At 42.2% G+C, this 19,628-nt stretch overlaps 1 protein-coding gene across 1 annotated transcript; it reads left to right on the forward strand.

Moving 5' to 3' along the window:
- The first annotated feature begins 254 nt into the window (after window positions 1-254).
- snw1 (SNW domain containing 1) lies at window positions 255-11,949 on the forward strand. Its single transcript, XM_071534112.1, has 14 exons — window positions 255-293; window positions 825-978; window positions 1,413-1,574; window positions 1,847-1,942; window positions 3,106-3,212; window positions 3,739-3,843; window positions 5,092-5,161; window positions 5,519-5,584; window positions 5,847-5,963; window positions 6,217-6,358; window positions 7,332-7,434; window positions 8,452-8,569; window positions 9,192-9,355; window positions 10,998-11,949. The coding sequence occupies exons 1-14, from the start codon at window positions 280-282 to the stop codon at window positions 11,188-11,190; spliced, it is 1,611 nt and encodes a 536-aa protein (XP_071390213.1). The 5' UTR covers window positions 255-279; the 3' UTR covers window positions 11,191-11,949.
- The last annotated feature ends 7,679 nt before the right edge of the window (window positions 11,950-19,628 follow it).

Below are 19,628 nucleotides of genomic sequence, written 5' to 3' on the forward strand. Positions count from 1 at the left end.
AAAAAAACTATAGAGACAGTGCAAAAATGCAAATAAATGCAAACAATAATAATAAATGTGTATCCATATATTTATGTACTGTATATATATACTTCCTTTTTTGGTGAAAAATTATATTTGCTGGTGAACGATATTAAGAAAAACGTATTGCAAAAGGATAATGATGATTCTAAATTCTATATTGTCTATTCTATTCTATTCTGTTCTGTTCTGTTCTGTTCTGTTCTATTGTCTGGCACTGCGCATGTGCGATTCCTTGCTAAGGAAGAAAGGAGAAAAATGTCTCTTGCGAGGTGAGTTCGGTGACAAAGCCTTACATGTGTTTTTGAACTAATTTGTCATCACAAATTATTTTGTGTCGCATTCTCTGTCATACAAGTGAAGCGCTATCATATACACGGAATAGGCTAAACGTTTTGTATTGATATTTTTGGGTTGTGTGCGATCGTTTGCTACCTCGGTCAAAGCTAACGGTGTTAGCTAAGCTAGCTAGCTAGCTTTAGTTGAACGTCATTTAACTAGCTGGCCTTGCACGTTGGCATGTTCATAGCTTAGCTTGCTTGTTAGCTACATGTTTATCAACAGTTTATGACAACAAGCGACGTTTTATACGCACAATTAACGTTATATTTATTATCACATTATTTCCATGTTATAATTGGTGTTAGCGCCTGTTTCAAAACACAAGAACCATCTTTAATGTGTAAGTTAACGTTAGTAGCTAAATATCACAGTTGGCTAACGTTAGCAAGGCCCAATAGCAAGCGAGCTAACGTACACATAACATTGTGATTGAAGCTCTGTACATATTTGTGTTTGTCCAGTTTTTTACCGGCGCCGACCCAGCTGTCGCAGGACCAGCTGGAGGCAGAGGAGAGGCTCCGGGCCCAGAAGTCCTACTCCACCGCCCTGGTTTCATCCCGCAGAGAGCCTCCTCCCTACGGACACAGAAAGGGCTGGGTGCCTCGCTCACTTGAGGTAAATTAGTTTTATTTGAAAACACAGCTTCATTGTAGAGACAGTTATCGCAAACATGATTACTCACAGACTTGCTTACAGATTTATTTGGTGGTGGTATGGGGTTATTGTCTCTGCATGTTTCCACATCCGTCCTTATTTTGGTACCAGTTTTAGTTGTTCTTTGTGTTGTTGGACTGTTAAGATAAGTTCAGTTTCAGGTAAATGTTTTGTTTAAAGCATTAATTGAAAACATTTGATGTATATGTGTAGTGTTTTTAGAGACACAGAACAGCGCTTGAATTCTTTTTTTATTCCTCATATCCTCTGGCAGTGCTGCATTGGCCTACTGTTGAATGTAGAGGAGACACTGCCATAGAGCCATGCAAGAAAGCATGACCACTTAATTTCACTTCCATCTCCTCATCTTGTCCTTTCAATCTGTGTTTCTGTAGGACTTCGGAGATGGAGGAGCTTTCCCGGAGATCCATGTGGCCCAGTTTCCCCTGGAGATGGGCAGGAAGAAAAAGACATCCAATGCCCTGGCGGTGCAGGTGGACGCAGAAGGAAAGATCAAATATGATGCCATCGCCAGACAAGGACAGGGCAAGGATAAGGTATAGACACAAATACCAGTCAGACTTAGAATGGGTGCTAAAATCTAGTCTGACCTAGGCTTAAGACATAAACAGTGAAGATGCTGTGTTTCACATGACCTACCAGTTACACACACACCACCACTTACACGCATTGTCAGACATGTCATCACTCTTTGATATAACTGACTTCTAATACACACAATCCATTTCAATGGTGCATGTCACTTCATGATGTGATTACATCAAGCAGCCTCATAAGTTACAGTTGTTCTCGTCTTTTATTTGTGCAGGTGATCTTCAGCAAGTACACAGACCTACTTCCCAAGGAGGTTCTGAATGCCGATGCTCCAGAACTACAGAGGCCCGACGAGGAGGCCGTCAAAGAGGTGAGTCATGGTGCTCTGTGTAGGTATGGGGTTCCATTATTTTTGGAAAGGCCAAGGTGACAGGCAGGTTGCCATTAGATTTAGTTTTGTATGGGACATAGAGTTCAAGACTCTCTAAGATCATAGAATATCCTTTACCCAGTTCCCCCATAGGGATCATTCAAGTTTCATTTAATCTGATATTCATTGCAAGATAAGGCCAGATAATCCATCTTGGCTCAGTCTAATTGAAAATTGATTTTTCATGTAAACATCTACTGGGTATCTGCAGGTCCATAAGATATCTTAAAATAAATTATCTGAATTTAAAGTTTGAAAGTGTTCAAATGTCTTAAATACAGTTATTAAAGATCTTATTTTTCACCATGTAATGACAGGTTTCTTATTTTTTTCACCATGTAATGACAGGTTTAATCCAAAATTATGTATGTAGTTTTTTTCCTTGCATATTGAACTTTTCCATAGCAAACTTCCTGTTCTTTTATATCTTCAGAACGGTCATTTGCTACGCTCAGTCAGATGTAGGCTGGTTTTGATAGCTTTTGTTTCTTCTGGCTTTTAAATTAGGTTTACTTCTATTCCATGTATGGCTTTCTGAAACCTGTAGATACCTTTAGCTATTGTAACAATGCAATTTATTATAGATTTTTTAAATCTAATTATTTATTTAGGTAGTGAGTTGGGTTGAGTTGATAATCTACATGTAAACGTAGTCACTATGCCTTTAGCTACAATTGTTTTCTTTTAGCTTGGACACTGAGGTCTGTCCACAGAGCTTGAATAGATATTAACAACACTTCCTAGTGTGTCATGGTAATTTCCTTTGGTTCACCTAACATGGCATCTATAGGATTTTGATAATATTGTCATGTAAATATTTATTTAATGAGTGGACAGAACACAAGACTCAGAAAGTTAGAACGTTCATCACAACTACCTGTCCAGATGACAGGTAGTTGATGATGTCGTTGCCATGGTAACACATCAGCTTTCTGAGTCTTGTGCTCCAAATCAACACTGATTTCCATAACATCATTATCAAACATTCTATAGCAGCCATTGTAAGTGTACCAGCCAAATGCCAAGCAAGCCATTCAAGCATGTAGATTTGAATGACTGTTCTATCAGTTCAAATTCTATGGGTCTGTTTCCTTTGTGTGTAGCTGACAGAGAAGACGCGTGCCGCCTTGGACAAGCAGGTTTCTCAAAAGATCGCCGCTGCCATGCCTGTGAGAGCAGCAGACAAACAGGCCCCCGCACAGTACATCAGGTATATATTAGGGCTGGTTAACAGTTCTCCGATTCATCATGATTTTATTTAGGCCAATTCAGAATCAGTTCTTCAAATCCTAGTGTTGATACTCACCTGATTAGACGCCACTCGAATATGTTGCACCCATACAAACACATTGTGTTAAAAAAAAAAAAATGCTGTGGAAATGCTCTTTAAACATTTTGGTTGTTCCACTGTGCAATATATGTTGATATACTCTTATAAAAAGGAAGTTTAAGCCAATTCAATATACTCAAGGTTTACCGTTTTGATCACATGCTATATTTTTTTTTTGTATCTCTGGAGTGTATTCAACTGTCTAATGCAGTCAAGTGGGCAAATAATTCAGAATGGTTCAAAATTCTAATGACAGTCCATGCATTATTTGGCCACAGGGTAGGATAGACGAACATATGAAACACTTTGAGAACTGTTGTAGCTATTTCAACTTGTTTATGATCTGTGTATGTATGAGAGTGTAAAACTCCTATATGTGGTGACGCGTCTTGTTTCTTTCCCCAAGATACACCCCATCCCAGCAGGGAGTGGCCTTCAACTCGGGGGCCAAGCAGAGGGTGATCCGCATGGTGGAGATGCAAAAGGACCCCATGGAACCTCCACGCTTCAAGTATGTAAACACAACTCTGTCACAGTAACTTCAGCCACTTGTAAACACCTGTTTGCTAGATTATACAAGGTGTGTGCAGGTCCTTAAAAAGCATCATGACTTGAATTATGTTAATGACATATTGATTAATTATATAGAATTATATTAATTCAATTATATTATCTAATTTCATTGCCTAAACAGTCTTAAATACAGTTAGATAAATCACTTTAAGTCATACATTTTAGAGGTCTTAAAGATATCTTGGTGCATTTTTCTCGGTTGCAAAATTGGTCTTGTATTTTATTTTAACTGGCATTAAAAGGCATCAAAAGAATTTAAGCTGTTGCAAGTTATATACTCCCCATAACAGGTCCAGGCCATAACAGACCAATATGCCTGATCAGATTTAAAAGAAACATTAAAAAAAATCACAATCCCAGCTGACTATGTTTGAGCCTAATTCTCATAGTACGAGGTGCTTACAGAGTCTGTTAAATACTCAGCGGGTACAGAGGTAGCAGGACTGGCAAGCTACTGTTTGGCACCAAGCTTCTGGAAATGCTTTTCGTTCCTCTGTGACATTGGACTGGATTCCAGTTGGTTTGGATGCATTGCTGGTTCAAGTAAAGTTGTATCTCTTTTTTGCTCTGCTTCCATAGCGCAGTAGTCCTCCCCAAAAAGAGATTTTTAATAAATAACTGTGGCGGTCTGGAGGCGGGGATCTGCATCATTCATGCCAGCTTCCAGGGTCTCATCAGCAGCTACTCCGCTTCAGTGACCCTGTGATACTAATCAGTTTCTACCCAGCTGAGTGCGTCACCCACAGCACCGTTCAAACTCGATCAAAAATTAGCCAGGATTATTTTAAACATGCACTGTTAACCATTGCATTTTAGGCAGGACATGGCTTTTTATTTGACTGAAAATGATAAATAATTTCAGTAATTATTGTGCATTATTCATCTGGAAGTCAAAAGTTGATTTCAGCTATTTCGGGTAATTGAGTATTCAACTAATCGTACCCATCCCTAATATTAAGCTCAATTATATGAAGAACTCATTTTGGATCAAAATGCCAGATGGAACTTGCTAATTCCAAGGTCACAGTTTGTTGTAACTGTCTTTGCGACTATTTTTCCCACTGAAACCAAGCAGTATCTACATACTGACTTTTAATAACTTGGTTCTCATGGGGCAGTTGAGGCATTTGAGGCAAAATGAGAAAGAAGTGTGACCTGTGTATATATATATATATATGTGTTTCAGGATCAACAAGAAGATTCCTCGTGGGCCTCCCTCTCCTCCTGCACCTGTCATGCATTCTCCAAGCAGAAAGGTAGAGTTTGGTTTGCAATACCTCTTGAGAATGCACAACTTAATCCAATTGGTTGAAAATGTTAATGTGAAGCATATTGAATTATACGTGTTTATAACTGTTTTTGTCTTTGAATCGTTTTTTGCTTTTCTAATTTAATCAGAATACGCTCAATTCATTTTCTCTACAGAATTACCCATAAACTAGTTAAACACTTAGGATCCTATTGTGCAAAACCAGCGTTTTGCTTTTGCTTTTAAATACACTTTGATACGGTATCGATACATTTGAAATCAATATTAATAATGAAAGTTGCCTGCATCGTCCAGTAAGTTAACGTTAAAGTTTAACACTAGGCTTCTCTCTCTATTCTTTTAGATGACAGTCAAGGAGCAACAGGAGTGGAAGATTCCCCCATGCATCTCCAACTGGAAGAACGCGAAGGTAATGCAACACAGGAGCCAGACTCTCCTGGGGCGCAAAGAATCAATCTGACCACTTCTGTCCATTTCTAAAGGGCAAACCTTGTTGTTGTTGTTGGTAGCTCAAGCAGGAATATGTTTCTCCCAGGCCTTTTTTTTGTTTTGTTTTGGAATTTCAGGATCCTGTTTATATTTCATGGTGATTCTCATTTCCCTGCCCCGCTGCCATTTTTTTTCCCTGTCTGATCATGCCTCTCTCTCGATCTGTCTGTGATTTCTCCCAGGGCTACACCATTCCTCTTGACAAGCGTCTGGCCGCTGACGGCAGGGGGCTGCAAACAGTTCACATTAATGAAAACTTTGCCAAGCTGGCCGAGGCTCTCTACATCGCTGACAGAAAGGTACTGCACTGTTGGCCCTCATGGATCTTGGTTTCACACTGTTGTCCAGCATTGTTGCATTGCCTGAAACATAAACCTTTTTGTACATATTTAAATTATCTTACATGATCATTCAATGGTCATGGACATTTTTTGTCATATGTGTTATCAGGGCATTATGAATTTAGACCCTTGCACTTGCCTTACTAATGGTTTCTTGTAATGTTGGTGATCTATTTTAATCCTAATTTGCTGTTGCACTCATTTTCTATAGGCCAGAGAGGCAGTGGAGATGCGTGCCCAGGTAGAGAAGAAGATGGCCCAGAAGGAGAAGGAGAAGAAGGAGGAGAAGCTGAGGGAGCTGGCCCAGATGGCCCGAGATCGCAGAGCAGGGATCAAAGGCCACGGAGACAAAGGTGAGTCCTAAAGATATGGGCCAAGAAAAAGAAAAAGTTAAAAAATCGTCCAATACTATCAGTACCCCAGTATACCTGTCTGACTCTAGTCCATATGGTACTGTGCTTACGGTGTGCTGTTATTATCCAAGTGTGTATGACTCTCTTGTGTGTATGTGTAGATCCATGTGATATTTATGTACGAATCTTGTTTAGTTATGTATGCGTGTGTAGAGCAGACTCAGTTGTCAGTGCTGTTACCAATTCCAACACTTTAACATGATAGTGGCATTAGTCATGACGACAATATTCAACCCACTGGTGTTGACATGACCAGTAAGCTGTGAAATGATGTTTCTGCTTCCCTACTGCTTATTTACATATATTTTAGGGAACAAAAATCAATGTGGCATGTCCTGTTTTTATGCACAGTTTTGGAATAATGACCATTTAAAGAGCGTAACGCATTGCATGCATTGTGAATGCAAAAATTTGAAAATGCGTGTTTTTGTATAGCAAAACAATAAGAGAATTGCTGTGGAATCCTATCATTAAGGAGAACTAAAACGAAAATGGAAGCGGTTATAAATTCTAGCAAACCCCCAGCTGTCAGCTGTGTTTTTGTTTTTGTTTTGCAAGTTTACTGACCTCTGACACTTTGTCTCTCACTTTCTCCTCCCTCTCCTGGTGTTTCTCCATCAATCCCCTGCCTCACATCCCTTCCCATCCCTCTGCCCTCGCTTACACATCTGTCTGTTTTCCTTCTCTCCTCCAACACCCCTATTCCTCTCTGGCTCTTTCGTCTTTACCTACAATCCACCTCCACTCCTTTTCACTCCCTCTCTCCTCTTTGTTTCCTCATGTTTCTTTTCACCCCCTCCCTCTCTGTTCTGTCTCCCATTTCCCTCCATATTTGTTTTCTGGTTTTCCATCATGTTCCTTTTCACTCCTTGTCCCTCTCTCCATCCGTCCATCTCCCCCTCTCACACGTCAGGTGGCGAGGACGGTGATGCCAGGGAGCGTGACGAAATCCGCCATGACCGAAGGAAAGAGAGACAGCACGACAGGAACATTTCCAGAGCTGCTCCCGATAAGAGGTGCTGGACACGCACTTTTAACACCCTGCACATGAACACCCCACCCCCCACCCCCCTCACTCTCTCTCTCCCCCTCCCTCTCCCCCTCATACACATATACACACTTCGCACAGATGTACCGCTCACTGCTGAATCATTCATGGGGCCGGCAGTAATACTGAACAAACGCAGCAGGATGCCGCATAGCTCTCAAGCATTAGCCCTTGTCTGCAATGATCCAGAGCCCATATGCGCATGTGAGATGTGTGATTTTTGTGTGTGTGTGTGTGTGTGTGGGGTCTGTCTTTGTGCATAAATGTGGGTGCACTGTCAGGTTGTCAGTTGATGTAATTGTGGGTCCGTGGGGGGGGGTGGAAGTGAAAATCAGACGAGTGCTCATTACAATGACAATTCCAGCTGTCGAAAGAAAGAAACCTCATTATCTTAGATTGCTTGGTACTTAACCTTGGAATAGCTGTTTGTTGAAGGACAAATAGTCAAGATTTTAAAGTCACAATGAAATGAGTATGACCTATTCACTTTGTTAGCTAAATGTAATAAGGTACACTTATTTAACTAGATAATTGCAAACAAAATCCATAATTTTTACTTTGTTTCTACATTTTCAACTTTTGAACAGTTCCCCTTGCACAGTATTCCGCCCCAACATCCTGTTTAAACTGGAAATGTTGTTTTACGGAAGCATGACACCATCAAATTACCATGTATTTGCGACTTCAGTCATTGTTTTGACGCTACAGAATGGAAAATATTGCGGTTTTGTAGAAATGTAGAATTATGAATTTAACTTTTAGCTAAAATCTTCTGCCACTTATTTTTCCATACTGAATTTCATCTCACCCTCCTCTCTTGTGTGTGTGTCAGTGCCATTTGTTTTCTTCATGTGTGATATTGCTACGCATCCATGCTGCGGTCCAGGCATTGTTCTGTGTCCCTATTATTATATCCTTGACAAGTTATTGTGCATGTGGATAGAAATATACAATTTGTTTGTAAAGTGTGTGTGCTCATTTCCAGGTCGAAGCTGCAGAGGGACCAGGACAGAGACATCAGCGAGCTCATCGCTCTGGGCATGCCCAACCCTCGTTCCTCCAGTGAGGCCCAGTACGACCAGCGACTCTTCAACCAGAACAAGGTTAGAACACATACAGCTTAGATTATGAATACAAACTCATGCTCATTCCTTTTACTAAATAATATAGATATAGATGCGTTTTGTGTTCACTGGACAAAAATATAAATACGAACAAGACTGGATTCCTGGCCCTGCGATGTGGGGGAAACATCTACCAGAAAAAACTTGCCTCAGCCAAGTGAGATGTTTTGGCTTCCAAGGCTTCACACAGACCTACATTGCTGCAGTTAAAACATCTACTCCAGTCTTCATAGCAAAAAGGTTTCATTTCACCTCCAGTGTTTAGGCTTCGGTGGTAAAGTTTTCAGTGGTTTGTGTTTTGCATGAGGATGGGAACAGGATTGAAAACTTGAGTTGCAAAACAACCTTCATGGGTGACAGGTAGTCTATTCAAGAGTCTTAAGCAAGGAAAACGCACTCCTGGAAGTCACTCACAAGCCACATACAAAGAGGGAACACAGAATAGTTTGCATGACAACTTTGTTTTCATCTTTTAGGTGGTAGGTGGTGGCAAACAGCCAGCTAAGATTTATATATGCAGGGAGAGCCTCACTTCAAAAGTTCCAGGTATTAAATTTTTTGTGCACTCTTCATGTTTTTCTGTTGCTCTCTCCCTCTCCAGGGTATGGATAGCGGTTTTGCCGGCGGTGAGGATGAGACGTACAATGTGTACGACCAGCCGTTCCGCAGCGGCAGAGACATGGCCCAGAACATCTACCGGCCCAGCAAGAACATCGACAAGGACACCTACGCAGATGACTTTGACACACTCATGCACAACAACAGGTACCAGTGGATTAATGGAATTACGGATGTTGTTTGTTTTTAACATCTTTTTGTGAAACGTTTATTTACTTCATTGATGTATTTATTGACTTACATGTTTGCATAGTTAACTATTTACTTTTTTACCTTGATTCTGATAATTCACTCAGTAGTCACTGGTTTCTAGGGAGTCATAGGTACATTAAAAAATTGTCATAATAAACAGAGACTTGTTTAAATCAGTGCTTCCTGTAAAAGCAAAATGATTCCCACATATAACATGCTTAATTACTGAAGATAACCTGGAGGCTGAAAATATTAATTTTTATGTCCCGGCATCACAGGGCATGCGGGACATTATGTCATCATGGTGGCGTCTGTCTGTCTGTGTATCTATCTGTCTTAAGAGCACAACATCTCAAGAACACTACATGGTAGAAACTTCATACTTACACCACAGGTTTCCCCTATAGAGTAAAAGATCTGATTAGATTTTGGAGCACCTTACTGCATAAATTTGCATATTAATGAGGAAAGATTTAGATATGGATAGGGAGTTCATATTAATATACCACCCTTGTGTTATGTGGAGACATGTATGTTGACATAGAAATATTTGCTAATTAATTGTCTGAATTTGCTCATTAGCATAACCGGTTATGTTTAAAGGTCCCATATTGTACAAAACTGTTTTTCTCCCTTGCCCTTCCATATGTACGCATTTTGTCATTGTGTCTGATAGCCGAGAAACTGTGACATCTGAAACTCCTCCCGTTTTCCCATAGTTTCCTTATTTAAAAATCATGTGATTCTACAAGCCGTTTTGATCTGGAGCCCTAGTGACATCACTTAGGGCTTACAGTCTGCATTTGACCTCTGTAAAATTAATTCACCACCCCCAGGGGGTCCCAAACCCCAGGCTGAGATCACTGGTTTGAAACGGTTGTTCATATTTATCAAGCATGGGAGTCCTTTTCTATTTATCAGGAGTGAAACTACTGAACCTGGACCACTTAAGAAGTCACTCTTAACCTTCTCAATCATAATGAACACTTCAGGCAAAAAAAAAATCATTCATTAAGACCTGAAACTTTTTTGAGGTCATTCCGGCACAAGGCAAGCGTGCACATGACGTCCCAGCAGGAGCCCTTGTCCTTGGGGCGGCAGTGCCACACTCTACTAGTCGAGCATGGCCTGCCCCATATGTTTAGTCGCCAGCTTGTCATTGTCCTCTAGGAATGGCTGGCTGGCCACGGGGCGCTACACCATCGTGCACACATATCATGACAAATCTTTAACTTAAGCACTGCTCTCTGAGGCATTACGACATCTGTTTCGTGGAATGCCTTGACATTTTGGATCCAGTAATATCTTTGAGTCTCATTTTTCTTCTCGCGGTGGAAAATGTTTTTGCACATCTGTTAGCCAAAAAGCAAATTGCTAGCAGTTAGCTTGTGGTAGTACCCTTTTATGCTTTGAAGGACAAACAGCAAAACTAAAATTGTCAGTGTATTCCTGTAAATGTCAATGTATTCCTGTAAGAGCTCAATTGTCCTCACATGTTCAGCCCGCAGTCAAATGACCTTCAAACCAGTAAGAGAAACAAGGAATATGCAGCGCCGTTCTCACTCTCTCTTCCCTTTCCGCCCATTTCCCCCATCAGGTTCGTTCCAGACAGGGAGTTCTCCGGCGCCGACCACGGGCAGCGGCGGGAAGGGCCGGTCCAGTTTGAGGAGGATCCCTTCGGTCTGGACAAGTTCTTGGAGGAGGCTAAGCAGCACGGCGGCTCCAAGAGGCCCTCCACCAGCGGCCGCTCCAAGGACGACTACCACGACAAGAAGCGCAGGAAGGAGTGAGAGCGAGGCGGCGGCACAGAGTCTGGTTAGGGCGGCTGCTGGCGTCCGAGAGGGTGGGGAGGTAGTCTGCACGCTCCCAGCGACGAGACGGGTTTTAAAATCCGGGAGGTCCTATCAGGAATGCTCTGTTATAATTTTTTTTTTTTGCTTTCAGTTTGAAAGAAAACATTGCTTTTTCTTTCCCCCTCCTTTTTCCTCTTTATTTTTTATTTTTTTGTTGTTTACTCGGCTCCACTCAGTACGTGTTCAGCGCTAACATGTTCAGAACATGTTCACTCGTGTTCAATATAACATGAGTGAACATGATAAATATAACATGAGTGGAGCTGAAAGGATAGCCGTTTTATTGTATGTATGTATGAGATCTGCTTCTGCATCTGAAAACTTCATTGTTCTGTCTGTACAGTGTAAGTTTGGTCCAAAGCCCTGGAAATATATAGATTTAGTTATTTTATGTTGTTTTTTTCAAATATACAAACCAACCCCACCAGAAACTTAGCAGGGACTGTTAATATTTACCTTTTCTGTTTTATTTAAGCCACTAGTATATTTGTGAGCAATGTTATGGCCCATATTTGATACCAGATATGTACAGCATTCCTGTAAATCAGGTTGATTCTCCCTTGTCTTTCTTTGATCTATGGCATATTAAGAGGATACGACCTGTTACCTGTAGGGTATAAAGCAAACCAGCTCTATATTTCTTGTACAGTACTTCCAATGTAATAAATTTCATATAGTGTGGAATCGAGATCGCTATCTGCCTTTCTTGTGGAGTAAATAAATATTTGTGGTATTTATATCTGAGGAAACCATGCTGCTTTGAAAATGAAATGTGATACCCCCCCCCCAAATCAGATTATTCAGTCCAGTTTAGAGCTGCTTAACTCCAACTTTGAGAACATAGTGGGGAGTCCATTAGTTGTGTAATTGTTATATTTTGCTCATAGTAGTTCCCCCCCCTGTTTTAATCACTTCCTGAGTAATGTGTCCCATTTACATAGATGATTAAATACCCAAAGTGTATTCAGAGAAGCCATCAATTACAAAGTGTGAGTAGTGACATTTTCACCAGAAATAGGCTCTGCGATTTATGTGATGATTAGAACAAAACTGGTTCCATTAATTACAATTAATTATGATTTATGCAGTCTGACAGTTTTATTTTCCTGGCCTCCGAAACTAATCAACTTGGCATTACACAGCCCAGCAGACTTACAAATCTCTGCATAATGCCATCTCTCACTCATGCCTGAATAGGGGCGCAGACAGTTGGTTTATTCACATGATTTATGTTTTGTTCAATGGGCATTATTTTTGTTATGGCTTCTCGTATTAGTTCAGTGTCCTGGACTTGCCTGCTGTGTTTTATTGCCGGTCTTTCACCAGCATCAGAAAAATTATGGCGGGTAGACTGAGAAATAAATATATAATAGAACAAACATATTGTGCAGCCAAGAGGCAGAAGGTGTCGGGTGCAGAGTTTCAGATCCACACCACTTGAAATTTAATTTTATTAGAATCTGTGAAAGGGACAGTGCACTTTGATCATTTTCTAAATGTGCCTGAATTAGCTAATTAAGCTTGTTGTCATTTGTGGTTTACTAACCTAAAACTAAGCAAGATTTGATAAACTAGAAAACTAATAGCAGAAAAGGACACAAACTGCAACACTGACCAACCTTTTTCTTCAAGGTTGAAAAACACCAGACTTCTCTCCAACCAATAATGAATGAAGCAATATCCATGGGTGCCACCAATTGCATGAAATCACCATTTTCTTCAAAACGGAATCATTATTTTGTTTTATTAATAAGGAACCTTCAAGACCCCATTCCTGTGTTTCATAGACTTTTTCAGTGTCCATTTTGAGTTCCCCATGAGCACTATCTGTTATGAATTATATTGCTTGTCAAATAAAGCCCTGGACACAGCTGGCTAAGTATATTGGCTAAAATTATCACCAGTAATAGAAATTCTACAAGCCTGCTAGCTTGTGGTTAGTGTTACTCAGTGTGGGTTGGTGCAAAATAATCCCCACTAGCCACAATTTCAATAGAGGCGGGTGGAGAGGGTGCAAAGGTAAACATCAACAAGCTTACATGTTTTCTCTGATTCCATCTGAGCAGAGGATATGAAATAATAGTTTTGACCTCCCACCTCATTCTCGAGATCCTACAATAAAAATAAAAAACCCATGCAGAGTGTAGGGCATCGGGTTCTTCCACGCTGAGTACAAAACGACCCCTCTCTCTCTCCGGTCACAGCTATTGTGTACATTCAGATTCATTTTTTCCTCACAGTTTGAGATCAGAGCCAGCGCGGCTCTCACCGCCTGTTTACAGCCTTTATTGGGTCAGAGGAAGAAGCGAGGTGAAGTGCTGCAGCTTGTCTCTGCCCCCCCTCTGCTGCACCTGAGGAACCAGGCTAAAAGACGTTAAAACCCCCTGACTCAATTATGGCAAAGTGGCTCTGATGTGATTTAACATTGACCTATACCATGCGGAGAGGAGCTGCCATGCTGAAAGTCATCCGATTCTCTGCCAGTGTGGAGAAACCAGGCAGCGTGTCCCTGCTTCCCCTCTGCACCTGGGGAACCAGGCTAAGCAACATATAAAAAAACACATGACTCCATGGTAGGAAAGGGAGTCTGATGTGATTTAACATTGACCTTTATCATGTGGAGAGGCGTTTATTTATTTATGTCATTCTTACTCAGCTGATTTTCCAACTGTCTTCTCATTCTGCTTAGATATGTTTTTAATCATTCTATTATTGTCATCTTTACTATTATTATCAGTACTGTCTTCATGTCTTTTTGGTTACCAGTCAAAAGTTTGGACACACCTGATTGAATGTACTATGTTTTCCATTATCTTAAAGCCATTTTGATCTAAAGGCTTATGCTTAAATGCTTGACAAATATACATAGTGAAGTTGATGTCTATGGATGAATTTCTTTCCAAACCCTTTGCCTTGATGGAAAGGCAAAGGGTTTGGCTACTTTAAAGAATCTAAAATATAAGATAGTTTTGTTTAACACTTTTCTTGGTTGCTGCATAATTGCATTTGTGTTATTTCATAGTTTTGATGTCTTTATTATTATTCTAAAATGTGAAAAATAGTAAAAAATCAACCAAACTTCTGGCTGGTAGTGTATTTTATCATTTACATACTGTACTTTCTGATTGATTTATTGCCATGTTCTGCTTTATAACAAAGGGGAACATATACTCAAACTGAGGGCTTGTTCTCAGTGTGTGCCCCATGTGCAAATAAAAGTTGAATGAATGGATGGAAATTCATTCTCTACCGGTGTGAGGTGCTTTACAGACAGCAGGGGGTCTATTGTGAGGGCCAGTAGGAGTGCTGGTGTGAGCGAATCAATCTGACACGTACCGGCTTAGTGCGGCTGAGATATGGGGGGTAGATTGTTGTCTGTGGTTTGGGGTTTTATCAGAAACATGCCAGCTTGATATGCTCTAGACAACACGATCAATTTGAGCTTTTTGAAGACAGCAGGGTTTCATATCGCAGGACAACAGAGCGGAGGCGGGTCCCTCCGGCTCGCAGTTGCACTCGGACCATTGTCGAAGTGTTAAGGTGCATTTAATTTTCAGGGACAGGTTGATAATGGGTCTCCGCTCGGCCCTTGTCTGCCTTTCCGAATGCGCGCAGAGGAAGATGAATGAGTTTCCTATTCATGAAGGTAGCAGGAAATTGGTTCCTTGGCATTGCTTTTGTGTGCCGTTCGACGCAAACAGCAAACATATTGTGTCGGGCCATAATGGAATCTTCAGGTCGCAGACGGAGGCCGTGATGGATAGCTTCTTATCTTTGCTCCAGACGGAAACAAACCCAGAAATAATAAACAATATTGAGTTGTTGTAGCACATCTTTCCGCTCTTTGCACTTGAAGGAGGATAGCTTAGTTTGTTTTGTGATGCGTTTTTTTTGTGATATTTCCCCTTGCTCCCTCCCCTCGGTGGCAGCAAAGCAATAAGTTCGGTGATAAATGTACCCAGTGCTGCCGTTGACCTGTCGAAAACTGCGGCCAGAGATCTTATCTCACTCCATGAGGAGATTTGTTCTTCTTCTGCTTCAGTATTGAGGGCTGCTGCTGTAACAGAGGTAGATTTTTGTTTTGTTTTGTTAAAGAAAAACACCCACCTCCTTGGAAAACAATAGCCAGCTCCTCACTACCACCTACGCTATTCCTCATCCTCATGGGTAGATGCAGACAGGATCTGCAGACATTTTGAAAAGTAATTTAAGCTTGACCTAACTCATTTAATGTTACTTTAATAGATGTTTAACCAAATCAAACATAATCAGTGTAGCTTTTATTTACACAAAACCATGTGTTTTTTATGTTAGGAAATCATGTTCATACACCAAAAATCATGGCTTACATTTAGTATTCTGATTTTAAGCAAAAAAAAGTTACACAGGAAATGTCATTTTCTGTGCAACTTTTTCCAATCTGCAGATTACAGTCTGCAGATTCCCTTTGGACCTACTCATGAGTATATGGTTGATTTTAATATGCATTGTCACTCTCATTCATAATGTGAATATACAATATATGAAGCCTCATATTCTGTAAATTGAATCTGTCAAACTAACACACTACAGCAGCAGCATATACCTGGGAGACCTGTCTTTATTCTGTCACTCACTCACTTTCCTGTCATTAGTTCCTCATCTTTGCATATGTAACAGAGTTGTTTTGACATGTATAATTACACTAAACCTATTTGTATACCTGACAGTTTTCTTTTACCTCCACTTCTGCTGTCATGCTACAGTATGTACAGTAAGAGCCCCACCTCCTGCACCCCTCCTTCTCCTAGCCCCATAAACTTCCTGTCCCCCCTTCACCTCTCCCCTTTTGCTGTGTTCCCCTATGGGAGAGGTGGGTGTCATTTTTCCTCCCGTATTATCGCCATCCATCTTATAATTTCTTATCATCCATATTTCTATTTTTGTGATCCATAATGTCATAAAGTCTGGATGCATCTATTAGTTTATAGATTGACATTTATTGGCCATTATATAAAGTTGTATTTAATTTACGAAATCTGCTAGCTAAAAACTCAATGAGTTAAGCTAACATTCCCTTTTTTTTTTCCGTCATTAATTTCATTTGTGTAGGAGCTGGAGTGACATATTCACAGGGAGGATTTGTTTTGTTTTATCTCATGTCAGGTATGTTTACTGTGTTTTATTTTATATATATATTTTTAAGTTTAGCAGTACCGCAGTATGTTTGTATAGCGTCATGCGGTAGTTTAGGCCACAATCCTGTGGTGACGTTAGCTCGCCCTTTTGCTGTGTTCCCCTATGGGAGAGGAGCTGGAGTGACATATTCACAGGGAGGATTTGTTTTGTTTTATCTCATGTCAGAATAAACGGACGTCAGGTCCAAAGACATCCTGGTTTTGGGTCCCTCACTCACCTACAACACAACGCAGAAATTCACCGGTTACACTTGGTGCCGTGACCCGTCAGATCGCCGACCAGCGCTTGCCTGGTCCCCGGGGTTCTGCTGCCTGACGTCGCTGCTCTGCGCTGTCTGTCCATCGGCTCCACTGCTCTCCATCTGCGCCAAGAACGGTTGGACAGCCACGTTTTGGGTGCCCTTCCGACCCGTCAGATCGCCGACCGCAGCTTGCCTGGTTCCCGGAGTTCTGCTGCCTGACGTCGCCGTTCTCCACTGTCTCTCCATCGGCGCCAAGAACGGCTGGACAGCCACACAGCCGTTCGACCCGTCGGATCGCCGACCGCAGCTTGCCTGGTTCCCGGGGCTCTGCTGCCTGACGTCGCTGCTCTCCACGGTCTCTCCATCGGCTCCACTACTCTCCGGCTGCACACCTGCATTTATACCGCTCCATGCGCTTAGGAGCGCGAGGTATATTGAGTCTAATTAAATCGCCAAAGGGGCCATTCTATTGGCTGGCTGTTAATTGGGCTTCCTTGCTCTTGTGTTTATATGTGTATATATATTTTTGATAGGATAAAAGTTATCTGGCGAATTCTATGCTACTGTATTCAGTCCTATTGCATTTTTCTCCCTCGTCCATATTTTCATCTGGGTATTGGGAAATGTGTTGAATGCATATGAGTTTTTGAATGTGTTTTGCTGACATACTTACTCATCCTGGGTTTTCAGCTCTGCTCTAAAAGGTTACATTTGTTAACTGTTGCATTTGTATAGCTGTTTTCTGATTTTTATTTATGATAATTTTTCCAGTTATAATCTTTCTTTGCATTTTCATGGTTATATACTGATCTTAAGAGATGTCTGCTGGGGATACTTTCAGCCTGAGTGTTATGTCTAACCCAGTTGGTGGTATGGGGCTAAGTTACGGGGCTGGGAGGGGGCGGGGTGTGTTATCATTTTGTCATGGGAGGGGTAGGCCTGTAGGTCCTGTATTAAGCGAGGATGAGAACACAGTTAACCAGTCAGTGTTGGGTTCACCTGTGGGTCCTACAGCCAGTTCTACACCCATTACACACACTACCCCTCAACCTGTTCAAGTCATTACTACTGAAGCATTTGGTGGTATTATTGCTGATTTGGCCAAACAGATTGGTGAAACCGTCACTGCCAGTTTGCACACCATGCACCAGCCCAGTGGTAGCCAGTCCCAGTCTCCGCCTGTCCAGTCTCCAGGGTTTGCTGAAGCTTCACAGCTGAAAGTAGTGGTGCAGCCTGATACAAAGCCCCCACCATTCTTCAGAGGTGATCAGTCTGACAAGTTTTCCATACATGAGTGGGAAGACATGATGAGGAGCTATGTCACCAGGATGAACTGTAGTTCACACAGTGAGATATTCGAGCTGGTAATGAGCCGTCTCACCGGTAAAGCGAGGGATATCGTCAAAGTGTCACTCCGCAGTCATTCTGAGTTGAGCCCTAGTGAACGTCCCACAGCTGTCTTTGATATCTTGAAACGTAACTTCAGCGAGCTCACATATTCCAGCATGCCAATGAGAGACTTTTATAGTACTGTCCCGAAGGCTGGTGAAACTGTGATGGATTACTGGATCCGTCTCAATAAGGCCATTGATGCAGCTGATGAGTGCCTCCGTAGGCGGGGTAGGTGTGTTGAGGACCCCAGTGCTGAGGTTGTGATGATGTTCATCTCTCACTGTCCCGATCCCAACCTTGCCATGTCATTCCAGTTTAAGCCTGCTGACAAGTGGACTGCAGCTGAGGTCCAAGAACGGCTGGATAGCCACATGCATAGTGTGAGGAATGCCACTGCTCATGTCCAGCATACTGTCAGTGTGTCAGCCTGCAGCCAGGGCATGAATGTTGTCTCTCCACCATCTCATGGCAGTGTACCTCAGCCTCTGCTATCATCTTCAGAGGCAAGTCATCTCCTGCCTCCCTCTGGGTCCGCCACTGCTCTTGGTGGTTGGCTACATCCGACCCCTCCTGTGGTTAACCAGCCTTCTCCTCCAGTAATGCCAGTTTCTCAGACTGCTCCTGCATCCACCAATCCGGCTGCTGAGCCCGGCCTTCAACAAGTGGTCGCTATGTTTGAGAAGGTCCTCACGCTGTGCACTGCGACCCTTGCCACGGCTGGCCAGACACGCCCTCGTCAGTCCCAGCACTCAGCCAACCAGTCCAGTCCTTCATGCAGAGTGTGTGGCACTAAGGAACATTCCACCTACGTGCACTGCAGGCTTGACAGGCTATGTCGTCACTGCCTTCGCCCTGGTCACTTTAAGGGTGAGTGTCCATTCTCCTCCCAGCCCCCGGCCATGTCAGTGCCTTCTCCCTCTGCTGCTCCTTTAAACTAGCCAGCCCATGTGATGAGAGGGGTAGCATGGGCAACTCTGGAGTAACCCTCGCTGGAGAACCTGATTTGCAGTCTGTATATGTCAACAGCTGCAGTAAGCTTCCAGATGACAAGACAGTTATCTTTGTGGGGTCACAGAGAGTGGAGGGAGCGAGTGAGTTGTTTTATGCTCCTGTATCAGTCGGTGGCCAGTCTACTTTGGAGGGAATGCTTGATTCAGGAAGTATGTCATGCACGCTTAGTGAAGAGGCAGAGTCAAAGCTGAAAAGTGCTGGTGTTCTCCCAAGTCCTCAGCCTGTGCCTGAAAGAGTCGTGCTTGTTGGTTGCGGTGGCCTTGTTACGCAGCCTAAGTGCATTTATGACTTGGATATTGATGTCTATGGATTCAAATTTATCGTCCCAACCTTTGTTGTTCCTGGTCAGAGAGATGAGCTTATCATCGGGAGCAATGTCATTAGGCCCATCATACAGAGGATGAAGTCCACAGAGAAATACTGGGAGCTTATCTCCTCCAGTACCAACGACCCCAACTGTGAGCAGTTTCTCCAACTACTCAGCTGCATCTCCCGTTGGTCGGGCCCTGAGCAGCCCAGTAAGATTGGGACTGTAAGACTGAGGCAGGCTGTT

The sequence above is a fragment of the Centroberyx affinis genome, unplaced genomic scaffold, assembly GCF_046629955.1.
Source record: "Centroberyx affinis isolate AG114_WGS23_722 - 3 ecotype Tasmania unplaced genomic scaffold, CSIRO-AGI_Caff_v1 ptg002489l_1, whole genome shotgun sequence".
NCBI classification, from domain to species: domain Eukaryota; kingdom Metazoa; phylum Chordata; class Actinopteri; order Beryciformes; family Berycidae; genus Centroberyx; species Centroberyx affinis.